Source organism: Polypterus senegalus, chromosome 6 (assembly GCF_016835505.1).
Source record: "Polypterus senegalus isolate Bchr_013 chromosome 6, ASM1683550v1, whole genome shotgun sequence".
In the NCBI taxonomy this organism is placed as follows: Eukaryota; Metazoa; Chordata; class Cladistia; order Polypteriformes; family Polypteridae; genus Polypterus; species Polypterus senegalus.
The window spans coordinates 60,861,707-60,875,007 of record NC_053159.1 but is presented as its reverse complement, the minus strand read 5'-3'; the positions used below and the strand labels follow the sequence as shown (position 1 = coordinate 60,875,007).

The 13,301-nt window shown below is 38.4% G+C and overlaps 1 protein-coding gene across 2 annotated transcripts in view; it reads right to left on the bottom strand.

Annotated features, from left to right (window-relative positions):
* The window catches only part of plod1a (procollagen-lysine, 2-oxoglutarate 5-dioxygenase 1a), a 71,068-nt gene that overhangs the window by 40,933 nt on the left and 16,834 nt on the right, over positions 1 to 13,301 (bottom strand). For both annotated transcript variants that reach the window (XM_039756086.1, XM_039756085.1), the window contains exons 5-6: positions 8,726 to 8,838; positions 2,304 to 2,367 (exon numbers count right to left, since the gene is read on the bottom strand). In XM_039756086.1, the coding sequence (XP_039612020.1) occupies positions 2,304 to 2,367; positions 8,726 to 8,838 (177 nt within the window). The remainder of the gene's footprint in view (positions 1 to 2,303; positions 2,368 to 8,725; positions 8,839 to 13,301) is intronic.

Genomic DNA, 13,301 nt, shown 5'->3' with positions numbered 1-13,301 from the left:
GATAGTAGCACTGCTGGAACAGAGAAGGCTTTTCTTAATTGAAGGGTGAAAAAAGAAAAAAAAAAACAAAAACTTGAAAGCAATAAAAATTATCAAAGTCTTGAAAAGCTCCTATGTGCAAATCTGGATTTTTGTTCTGAACTTGAAATATAGACACTAATTACATGAAGCAAACAGTTTAAAGTAAGATTTGATGCACTTTACTTAGCATCTTGCAATACAAAATAGGAAAAATAAAATGCATTAATTAGGGAATATATACAATTTGATGAGATAATATGAATTAAAATTCCTGTCTATACCAGCTCCATCATTAGTTTAACAGTTATAATGGAACAGTTTGTGTAAAAAAGCTACTAACAAAAAAAAAGTAAATATGCCATAATGTATAATGCATAGTTGGTCATTTAATAATCTTACTTTTTCTTTTACAGAGTTGAAGGGAACTACAGCCTATCCCAGTACCTTAATGTGAAATCTAGGAGTCAACCATGGATGGAAAGCCGGTGCATTACACTCTACATGCACACTCACAAACACATACTGTAGTCCATATTGGTCACCAGCCTTTCTTGAATGTATATCTTTGTCATTCACATGGAGTCTGTAGTGTCAACAGAAAACCCATCCAGCCAGATGGCAAACATACAAATTTGACATAGACTATGATCAATCTAGGAAAGATACCCAGGTACAGGACCTAGGAAGTAGCAAAGCTAAACTTGTTCACAACAGCAATCACTACTGAAAAGTATAGGATATTCCCTGTACATACTTTTATAGCTACATTGTTTTTTGCAAAGTTGCCCTTAAAATCTTAAACCACATGAAACAGATAGGGGTAAACATGAACCATCCCTGAACTGAACCCAGAATGATGCCAAAGAAATCTAAAATAGCCTGAATATAATTATTTATTATGAATTAAGACACACAAGAAAGGTACAAACAAAGAAAGTAACAAAAGTACAACAATAAACCAAAAGAAAACACAATCCTGCTCCCTCTGAGACTTCCTAAAATCAGCTGGTCACTCTTTCCATCACTTAAGAGAGTACCATATTTACACACAAAATTTCTTCTCTCTCTCCTCTCTTGTTACTGTCTTCAGACTCCCTTTGTTTCCAGCCAGTCAAGGGCTGGCCCTAAGCACCCCTCTAAATGCTACATCTAACTAAGACTTAGCTAAAGGAGAGCTTTGTGCGATGCTAGTCTCAATGACTAAAAGGGCAAAATGGTCTCACTTCCCAATGTTTGGACCTATGAGGAGTTAACAACCTCTGGCCAACCTTTTATGGCCACATTTTGTCTGTTACACAGAGGTCAGGTTTCCATATAAACTGCCTGGGCATCTCTTAGATGCTTCCTTAAGCAACACTGCATTTCTCTACTAAGGCTGAGGATATCTTCCCTTTGTAGTACTCCAGCCTATTTTCCTAGCAGAAAGACAAGGCATATTGGCCCTTAAAAGTCCTTGTCTTTCTTCACTAGCATGACCAGAAGTGTCTTCAGTTCCAGCACCTCATTTTCAGCACCTTCTATGTAACCCTGTCCCTTTCCTCTGTGACGCTCTTCTGTCTGCAGTTCCCCTTCTCTCCAAGCCAAGCAAATAAAAATCACAAAACGAAATCTTGCAAATTTCTACCAGTTTAGCTGCTTTTAAAAAGCTTTTGAAATGTAAGTGGAAAAGCTCAGGTTCAGTCAGTGAATGCCAAATTTACTTAGATTCACTGAACACAGCAGGTATATCAGTTTATGGGGAAGGAAACACAAAGATTTAAAAGTAAGAAGCAAAAATATTTTAAAGGTAGGACTGATAAACCTTACTTATTATCAAGACTGTCAACAACTGTGATACAATTAATACAGACTAAGCAATTGTCCATCCATCCATCCATTATCCAACCTGCTATATCCTAACTACAGAGTCACGGGGGTAAGCAACTGTTTTCAATGAAAAATAGTGTCACTAGGCCTGATAGATTATCTTTAAGAACAGGTATTTTTTCAAGAAACAGAGGGTTGTAGTGAAGTGTAATGCAAGTGAGAACTAAAGTAAATCACCATTCCTATATATTCAAATGTCTGTTTTGCCTATATAATAAGGTTTCGTCTTTTTTTTATTTTGGTTACAGTAGACTAATGATATTTGATCTGATGACCCTAATGCCATGTTTCTTGGACTTACTTCAATTAGACATGAGCAAATAGCCATCTTTATATACAGCACAAAAAGTCAAGAAAAACACATTAAATGTGAATGTAACCTCAACACTCTACTCACAAAAAACATTATGACCTACCTAGAGCACCATATAGATTCTGAAATATCCGGCATTTATTGTCTAGTGACATGTTTATTTTGTCCTGCAAAAGAGTAAATAAAAGCTGATTTTCAATTTCAAATCTTATAACATTTAGACTGTATTCCTCCAGAACTATAATTCTCAAAAACTCTCCTCAATGCTTTGATGTAATTTAGAAGAATACTTACAATGTTAAAATTAAGCAAATAATAACAAAAGTAATAATCTTTTTAATTTATAAAACATTTTTCCTTTGAGTGGAGTTCTTAACTAATATTTACCTGAGTACAATAAAGGCAGTAAAGAAATTAAATACATAAACAAGATTACACTTTTGACTCTAAAATTACATAAGTATATAAAAACTAGTTTGCAAGATAGATAGAGAGAATTTTATTTGTCCCAAGGGAGACATTTGTTTTTTAACAAAAGCTCAATAATTAGGTAAATAAATAAACATATGAATATTATAACAAACAAATGCACAAAATAAATACTAAAAAGAAAGAACACATCTGACTTGGCCAAAGATAAAAAGAGCAATTATAGTCACAGTAAAAGCATTATAAAGGCATATTGCCAAAGGTACAAAGGAACACCATCATCACTCCTTCACACACTTCTGTTGAATAATTCAGTGGTTGAAAGTCCTCAATGCTCGTGTATCAGAGAGAGGATTTGCAGCACTATTCATAATGGCATCAGTTTAATTTTCATTCTCTCCTCTGCTACTATATTCACTGTGTTCAAAGTGTGTCCCATAGCTGAGGATACCTTTTTAATTAGCTTAAAAATTCAGTGGGCACCTCTTGAAGTGATGTTACTGGCCCTGAAATCTAAAAATTGCATTGTCCATCACAGAGTTATAGAATATGTAAAGGGTGTCACTACCCATACTGTAGAAACGCAGTCTCCTAAGAAAAAAGAGCCTGCTCTGCTCTGTTCTTCTATTATATACAGTAGTAGAAGACAAGGCTTCACCACCCTCAAAACAAAGAATACCTTGTGGAACAAAAAGGGTGCTGGAGGATTTTGCCAAGTAAAAGGCCAAGTAAAGCTTTGGAAAAATGCACAGGAATACTGTACTAATTCCTGAAAGCACTATATACTGTACTCACTATTCTAAGTCCAAATGAGGACTCATACAACACAGCCTGAGCAAATTGAGGTTGTGATAAAAAGAAAATTACTTCAGTCAGTCTGATAAAATCATGAATTAGATTTTTTGTTGAGTAAAAGACAAAAAAGTGGGTAAAGGAATATTTACCGTATTTACGCGTGTATCACGCACGCTTTTTTTCCCGAAAATTAGCATTAGAAAAGCAGGTGCGCGTCATACACGAGGAAACTGTTTGGGCTCGCTCTCTCGCTCGTGCTCTTTCTCTCTCTTGTTCACGCACTCACGGTCTCTCTCTCGCTCGTTTGCTCGCAAGACTCAAGCGCTCTCTCTCTCTCACTTGCTCAGCGCAAGACGCGCTGTCTCTCGCTCACTTGCTCACGCACTCGCGCTCTCTCTCTCCCTCTAATTTTCTTTGTAAAATTAGGTGCTGCCTTTACACGGCGCGTGTGGTACAATTTAGTATTAGTGTTTTTTGAGAAAGGTAAGAAACAAAATGGCACAAGTGTTCCTCATGGCAGGTAATGGTATGATTTTGTCATTCCCTCTGACATATTTGATAACTATCTTAAGCTTGATTTAAATACAATCTAGGTTTAAACGTGTGCATCTTCCTGCAACCACAAATTACCAAAGATATGAAGCATGTTGGGAGGCAAATTGCACAGTGCTTAGCACTGCTGCCTTACTGTTTTATAGTCCTCGGTTTGAATCCCGGCCTAATAGAGTATGTATACTTTCTCCATGTCTTCATGGGTTTTCCTTTCACACAACATACATGAAGATGTTAAGCTAACCAGCAACTGTAAATTTACACAATAAGTGAGGGCGAGTTTATGTATGAGTGTGCCCTTCTCTGCTTGGTTCCTGCTTTGCTCCCAGTGTTGCCTGGATGGGCGCTGACTCCCTGAACATCTAAACTGGAAAGAAGATTAGAAAACAAATGAACTGATGCATGGATGGATGACTGACTGGAGTAAATAAGCTAAGTGATCTCTAACAAACATCTAGTCTTCAAAAAACAGGTGCATCCTCCTCATTACAACAAAATATACTGTAAAATCAAACTACAGTATGCAAATTATATGGTCAAGGGAAAATATTGTGGAAATAAAAGAGAATGCCAAAAACATATCTTAAAGAATAAAGAGTTTGTGTGACCCACTATATGCAGAACCTGTAGTATGTCAATAAACTAGGTCTTGAACCACTGGATGCAGTACCAAAGAAACAGATTCCACTAAATTCTGAACAGCAAAACACTTCAGTCAGCAGTAACAACTGTTGGGCTGAGATGTAGTAAAAGTAAAATCATAGTAAGTCTTATGTATGCTGTCTTAAGAAAAGGATATTTACTTTGAATAAAGCAGTCTCAAAGCTATACTTAAAAAAAAAAATTCTGTACTGTTCCCTGGTGTTGTTTCTTGGCTGGGGACTGCCCGGACCCGCTTCTGTGCCCGAAACATGCTGACCCGTAGGGAGACAGCGGAGTGACATTGGAAGAAGAGGAGGGGTTGTCGCCGATTGGAGAACGACTCCCCATCGGACTCCATTCAAAGCTGGAGGGAGCGGTGGAAGACCGGAAAGTTCTCCCTGAAGCAGGCAAGAGATTGGACGGCATGTGTCGAACACCCGTCAATGACTGGTTGAAGATGGGGCCAACAAACATCCATCCCGAGCATGAGGAAGACCCAACGGAGTCTGCACAAATGGCGCAGGGGCCCTATGGCTCGCAGCCAGATGGTGAGTATGAGTGGAACGCGAACTCACCGCCAGCTAACTTTACTCATATGCCTGTACAGTCCCTTTTTCACGTCCTGCGAATGTTGCGGGAAGTAATCAACGGCCTGGAGAAGAAAGCGGAGGCCCCCCTGATGGCCATAAAGGAGTGGTGGGGGAAGTACGACGTGGGATTCTCCAGCCAAAGTGATGAAACGTTACAGGTGCGTACTACGGTACCATAAATGAAAGAGGAAGCCCTGACAAAGGGAGCCGAGACTTGGGTGACCGGACTTGAGTAGCAGGGTATCCTACAGTAGTAGATCGGGGAATGAATACCAAGCACTCAGTAGGGGCTGAGGCACGGGGGAGGTGCCGGCTTGACGGCCACATCCCAATCGAGAGGAGTGCAACCAGCACGGGGGCCCTCTTTGTCCCATAAGGGGATCCAGGCTGTTGTAGCACCCCAAACTAAAGAGAGACCCCGGAGAAAGAAGGGAGGGTCACCCAACAGGATGAAACGTGAGCCCAAAATCTCACGTACGGTAAAAAAGTGCTGTACACGGGGATAGAGAGAAGCCCCAAACCTGGTGGAAACGAGGCGTTGCAGAGATACCACGCTTGTTTTCATGTCCCTAGGGCTAGGGCACCGAGAGGGCGCCAGTGTTACAAGTGCCACGGCATTCCGCATTTTTTTTCTGTTCTTTTGCAGAACATGACTGTGGACTGCAGTATGCCGGCACCCCAACATGGGATTTACCAGCTCGCGGGACAAGCCGCTTCGCCCTACGGGCTTCAGCTGGGGGAGGGGAAGGACCAGGAGAGGGGCAGTATTTTCCCCGAACATGGAGGGCAGCCTTCCTGGGTTGCATGGGGGCCACGCAGCCGGGAAGCTCAACCCTGTGGGAGGACGTGGCCACCAGCAGGGGGTGCCTGGACAACTCCAGAACGGTGGTTGACAGCACTTCTGCCACAACAAGAAGTGCTGTCAGAAGAGGAGAAGAGTCCGTGTGCAGCACTTCCAAATCAGGAGGCCACCGCATTCCACTCTAGGCTAGAGTTGGGAGGGAGAAGACAGGAGCCTGAGGAGGAGGAGAAGGTGGCTGAAGAGTTAGAGAGAAAGAAATAGAGAGAAAGAGACTGAGTTGGCCGGTTTAGACATTGTGGTACTGTGTATTGGAGCAAGATAAATAAAAGCGTGTGCATTCGGGACATTCGGTGTCTGTCTGTGGCCAGGCTGGTTTATCACAACATGTAATGTCACACTGACACACCATTCTGAAAATGGAATATGTGCAGGAAAAAAAGAACAGCTAATTACACTGTGAGAGCAATAAAAGCAAGAATAACTTGATTGTGCAACGGGCTAAAATGGAAACCTGCAGCCACACCACCCAATGACTGAGAGATCAATTGGTCTACAGAATAACATTTTTTGTTCATTAATGCATTAGCTATAAATTATGCCACATAAACTAAAAATGGACTAGAACTAACTAAACTAACTAAAAAGACCTTATGAATAAATAATGAGAATTTAAGAATATTGTCTGAACAATTTTGAGCATGTACATGTGTATAAATGTGTATTAAACCTTCAATAACTGTTATAGATTTTTAAATTGTTTTCATTATTTTATAAAGAACATTGATACATTAAATATTATTGGCTTCATAAAGAAATTGAAGGCAAACTTTAAAAAAAAAAAACACTAAAAAAGAATACATTGCATCGTTCTCAACCAACATAACAAACATTCATGTGATCTGGTTTCCCTTCTTAAATATTAGGCCACATCATCAGTTTGCATGTTTTCTGATTTGAGGAGGGTCAAACTAAAGCAAATGTTAAAAAACAATGTATAGGCAATTCACAGGATGATCATTTTCATACATGTGTAACAATTTTAGATACATAATAAATGAGACAATTTCAAAATTGTGAAGGTCGCGAGTCCAAATAAAGGATGCTTTAAGCCTTCCAGAGGCATAATTCACCAAACACAAATCTGACATTATAATATATTTACTTTACAAGGTGACACTATGCCGCAATGGTTAGTGCTACTGTTTCAAAGAATTAGGGACCTGTTTTTTTGTGTGTGGAATTTCAAGGTTTTTCTTGTGTCAGCTTATTTTTTCTTTAGTTTTTATTCCACAGCTCATAGATGTGTGTGTGTCACGTTAATTTTAAACTGGACACTTGCGGATGTGTGTATCCTCCTTCTACGATGAAATTGATTAAGTAGGTTTGGGAATATTATGTTTTATCGGCTTAAAAATGCTAATTAATTTAACTAAGGTGATTATTTTGAAAAAAAAAATCATTTATAAATATATTCAAACACTGACGCACAGCACTCAAGCTGGTGTTGCACTCAAACTGAATTAACAGATCATCTCTACATCACTTATACCACTTTTTAATGGGTGCTCGCTGGTGTATACATGCAGACAAGCATCAGTTAAGCCACTAATTGATGGATTAAATTAATTAAATAGTACACTCAGATTAGTGCTGCAGCATTCTTTCACCTTCTTTTCACTTTGCAGTGCTCATTATATCTGGAGTCTTGGGATAACTTTCTGCTTTGCACTGTATTTTAATTCTAGTGATGCCTGCTAAGTGAAATTAAATCATTTGAACTTCTTCTTTGTGATTTGACAACTGTCCTTAATGCAGTATATTATTAAACTGGGAACCTAACTATCAAACAATTAACATTAATATTACAAAATTCACTTCTGAAAAAGTAAAACACTTTTGTAGGTCAAAGAAATAAAGAAACATTTTGAATAAAGTCTTAAAAGAGTAGAAATTGGATCCTATGCGCAAACAATGAAACTAACTGTACAAGATTTAGGTTCAAGAATTTTAAAAGTTTTAACACATAAATATGCTTTTAAGACGATCCGGAACCATACATTTAAGTCCCATACTATCATAACATGGGAAATACGTGCTGGGTAAGGCTTCAAAAATGTTTGTTTTATGGATTTGTCCCAGACAAATAAACAGCCTAAAGTGAAGAGTAACCTATAATAAAAAATCTACTTTTTTAAAGCACATTTTGATTTAGTGGAGTTATCAAATGGGAATGCATTGTCTTCAAAATATATGCATTTAACTGAAAAAAATAACCTGAAATTGGAGATTAAATTACTTTATTTTTTGTTTGTTGACTGGGGAAAAAAAACAGCTAAAATGAAATATCCACACGAGTCTGTCTTTCAAAGAAAATTGATAGCTTATTTAATTATCAGGAACTTTTTACATTGATATAATTTATTCTTATAGAGCGTAAATCCACTTAGAAGGCCATAGTGATTATATATACAACATAATTAAAACACATCATACAAAGGCAAGCAATTAAAACACAAAACATAATGCTCAAGTACTAATAGCAAAAAATATGTAAATCGAATAGCATACTTCTAAGGTACATTACAGTTATGTTCTTCTGGCATTATGCGATTAGGTATACTTTATTAAAACACATCCAAATATGTTTTTGAAGCACCATGTAGATGAGAACAGTGCAGGCACACAGGAAATGTCTAGAAACAAAGGTATGCTTACCCGCATTTCAGGATTAAGGTACAGATTGGTAAAAAACAGCTGATCACTGTCATCATCTTTACCATTCCAGTCTTGAACCATCTTCTTCAGTGAGGAGGCAAAGCCAATAAAACCTGTGAGAGGAGAATATGGAGGAAATCTTTTATTTGTGAATAACTACCACACAGAAAGGGCTAGAAATTATTTTTAGAATTTCTGAATCCAATGAAAAAATTAAGAATTTAAGTGTAACACAGAGCTTGTAAGTAGGATAATCATGTTGTTTAGGAAAATTTTCAAGTTCTTTAAAGTCATATAGTTGACATCTTTTAAAAGTATCTGGGTGAGATACTGAACCAGCTTAGCTATAAGCTAACCAAAGCTAAATTGCCTTAGCTTTTCTGACAAATGTCTTATGTTCTTACCTACCATCATATGCACTTTTGATCTGATTAGTCAGATATGCTGTAATTATGGCCTACGTTCTTTATTTGTTAATTCCGCTCATTTCACACCCCACTTATGAATACTGCACCCATCCATCCATTATCCAACCCGCTTTATCCTAACACAGGGTCCCGGGGGTCTGCTGGAGCAAATCCCAGCCAACACAGGGCAGGGCGCAAGCCCACCGCAGGGCACACCCACACCCCAAGCACACACTAGGGACAATTTAGGATCGCCAATGCATCTAACCTGCATGTCTTTGGACTGTGGGAGGAAACCGGAGCACCCAAAGGAAACCCATGCAGACACAGGGAGAACATGCAAACTACACACAGGGAGGGCCCAGGAAGCAAACCCAGGTCTCCTTACTACGAGACAGCAGTGCGCCACCGTGCCAGCCCTGGATATTGCATCCTTTTCTATAAAATTAGATGCTTACCAATCATTCAATTGGTATGGTCATGTTAGTTCATCAAAAAATGATTACAGTAAACAGAAAATCACAATGATTTTTAAGTGACTTGATACGTATGGAATGTCAGACTCAACAGAAAGGAACTATATAAATAAAATGTATTATTATTATTATTAATAATGATGTTAATGTCCACATAAAGAAGGATGGATGCTTCACATTTGTGCTTTTAAGAAATAAATCCAATTTCAACCATCACATCTTCATAACTAACTGCAAAAGGCTTCACAAATTAAATTCACATTGAAAGACCTGATAGTAATGCCCCAGCTAGTGCCATAGGCACTGTGTTTTTGTCACTGTGATCCAGTAAAGGCCATCTCTAAATTTTGATTCTTTGAATTCACCCCTCTATTAAGCAATAGTTTCATTTTACAAAGTATATTCTCCAGAACAAAGGAGTTTCTTTTTTAAGATAACACACAAAATAAGAATCGCATGGGCATTTATTTTGTTTAAGATAATAAATTACACTTTCTATTAAGTACATAATTTTTTGTTCCACAAGTAACCCAAAATGTCTATAACTTGTCTACTTATCAATACACCTCTGAATTCCGATGTGAATCTTGTAAAAAGACAGACCGAAGCCACTAACTTCATCACTGCTGCCTGATGAGGTTTAAAGAACATTGGTGAGCATTTACAAGCAAATATTAACAAGGTTGTGCCTACGCGGAATGCCTTTGTAATTTTCTTTCCTGTCTCTCTGGAAGAAACCAACAGTAAATCTTTTGGGTTTTTTTCAGCTGTGCACTCAAGAAAAAGAGTAGTTTTATGTGGTAACTTTTAGTTGTGTACACTACTCATACTTGTTTCAATTATGTATAAATAATGACGTACAAATAATGTTAGAAGAAAAAGATGCATATTTTCTTTGACAGAGTTACCATATCCCAAGAGTCATTTTGTGGGGAAAAAATTACTCATCTCCTCAGAAATAATAAATCAACCATTACAAGTTGCACTTCTCAATTCCACCCTTCCCTAAACTGTGTAACTATAGCCTAAGAATACACTCTGCTCAAAACTGCTGTTTAAGCAAAGTCTTGACTCTGCAACCTTTACAGGTCTCTAAATATATAAATAGCACATAGACATGATTGGGCTTTACAGATTAGATAAGGGCACAAGCCTCTATTGTATCTGTGTGTATATATATATATATATATATATATATATATATATATATATATATATATATATATATATATATATATACATATATATATATACATATATATATATATACATACTAATAAAAGGCAAAGCCCTCACTCACTCACTCACTCACTCACTCACTCACTCATCACTAATTCTCCAACTTCCCGTGTGGGTGGAAGGCTGAAATTTGGCAGGTTCATTCCTTACAGCTTCCTTACAAAAGTTGGGCAGGTTTTATATCGAAATTCTACGCGTAATGGTCATAACTGGAAGCAGTTTTCTCCATTTACTGTAATGGAGATGAGCTTCAACGCCGTGGGGCGGAGTTTCGTGTGACATCATCACGCCTCCCACGTAATCACGCAGTACATAGAAAACCAGGAAGACCTCAAAAAGCGCTGAAGAAAACATGCATTATATAATTGAGAAGGCAGCGAAACAATAAGAAGCGGCGAGTGACATATACAACCATATTCATGAGTTCTGCTACTTGAAACAAAGCACGATGTAAACCTACACTTTAAATTAAGTTCATAGACAGGCTGCGCTGGCGTTTGTAATTTAGTGCCTGCCCATATAAGGCCGTCCGTCAGCGGCAATCCAATAGCAAACTGCCACGGGTAAATATTCACGGGTGAAGGACTGTGCTTATGGAGAGGAAGATGAGATGGTCAGGGTGGTGTTTGACACAAACTCAGCGAAACTGCGAGAGAAAGTTTTAAGTGCCAGGACTAAGGTAACATTAAATACAGCCATGGACATAGCAGGAGATGGCACCAGCACAGCTGGGAACCTTCGATGCATGTACACCGAGTGGCTCACGTGAACTGGCGAGTGCACAGATAAAGGCAACAGTTCCAAAGAGCTGAACAAAACCGAATTACACAATTGAAAAGGCAGCAAAAATATGAAGCGCCTCATACATACAAGCATATTCATAAATCCAACTACTGCGGAAACAAAGCACACGTTGGAAAAAGTCAATGTCCCGCTAAAGGAAGACAGTGTAAAAAACCGTGCATGCAGTGTGTCAGGTCTCAGATAAAGAAGAAGGCGAGCTGTTTATTGATGCAGTAAGAAACGAATCGATGAATGAAACCTGTCATCTTTACAGCGATTGACAAACACGGAATGTAACTTGAACACAACACATCCTACAAATACGAACCTGATTGAAAGAAATAATGATAATCAAATCCTTGATGACAGCAACACTCAGTAACACTCACAAAACAAATACTGTATATTGACAGTCATGTTACGTTATTTTTAAAATGTTCCCTTTTCTTTTCTAGCTTTTTAACACACTACTTCTCCGCTGCGATCGCGGGTATATATATATGTATATATATATAACCCGATCTACATACTCGAATAATGGATACTTTATTAGCCATCAATGATTGTTTTGGTAAAGCCATACTCAGTGTATTCATTAGATGAGCGGTAAAAAGTAAGGCGAGGGAGGATGACTTATTGAGGCATGCAGGCTGTAGTCTTGCGTCAACTCTATCTGAATTGCGCGATCACATTTGAAAAAATATATCTTTTCAAGTTCTATTTAGTCCATATGTGTCAAACTCAAGGGCGGGCCACATCCGCCCAGTGTAATTATATCCGCCCGAGATCATTTTATATACTGTATTATTGTTATTAAAGCCGGGTATATGAAGCGCTGGTAACACAATAAACTACAGATCCCATAATGCAGCGCTTCAGCTGCCTTGCCAACACTTACGCGTTAATCAAGTCTACCTTATGATGCTGCAAGTTATTGCGAAGCTAGCTCACACGATGCTGAAGAGAAAAGTTGATTCTGAAAATAGAGCCTTTAAAACCGATGGGAGGCTGAGTATATGTTTACTGAACCCGTGTGTCTCATTTGTGGAGCTAATGTGGCTGTAATTACAGAATTTAATCTAAGACGGCACTATAAAACAAAACATCAGGGTAACCTGAAAGACCTGAATGCAATGCAGAAGATACAGAAAGCAGAAGAATTAAATAAGAATCTGACACTTCAGCGGACGTTTTACCCGTGCACAATCACAAAGTGATTTCAATTGAGCTGCTTTTATGGGAGACACAACCACTTGCCCCACTTTCCCTGTTGCCAAGTAATGTTAAACCAAGTCGTCACTACGGTGTTCCCAAATCGCACTTTGCTGATAAACTGAGAGCACTGAGTTTGCACGGCGCTTTGGTGACTTTGAAGAACAAAAAAAGTCCGTCTACATGCGGCTCGAACCTTGTGCATGTTTGGTAGCACATATCTGTGTGAGAAGCTCTTCTCAGTGATAAAGACTAACAAAACAGCACACAGGAGTCGCCTCACTGATGAGCACCTGCAATCCATCCTGAGAATCTCCACAACACAGAACCTCACACCAAACAGAAACGAACCTGTTGCCAAAAAGATGCCAGGCGTCCAGCTCTAAAATGACATATGAGCAAAGACAACTGAATGATTTGATTTGTTATTGCTGAAAGGAACACATTTTATTTATATTT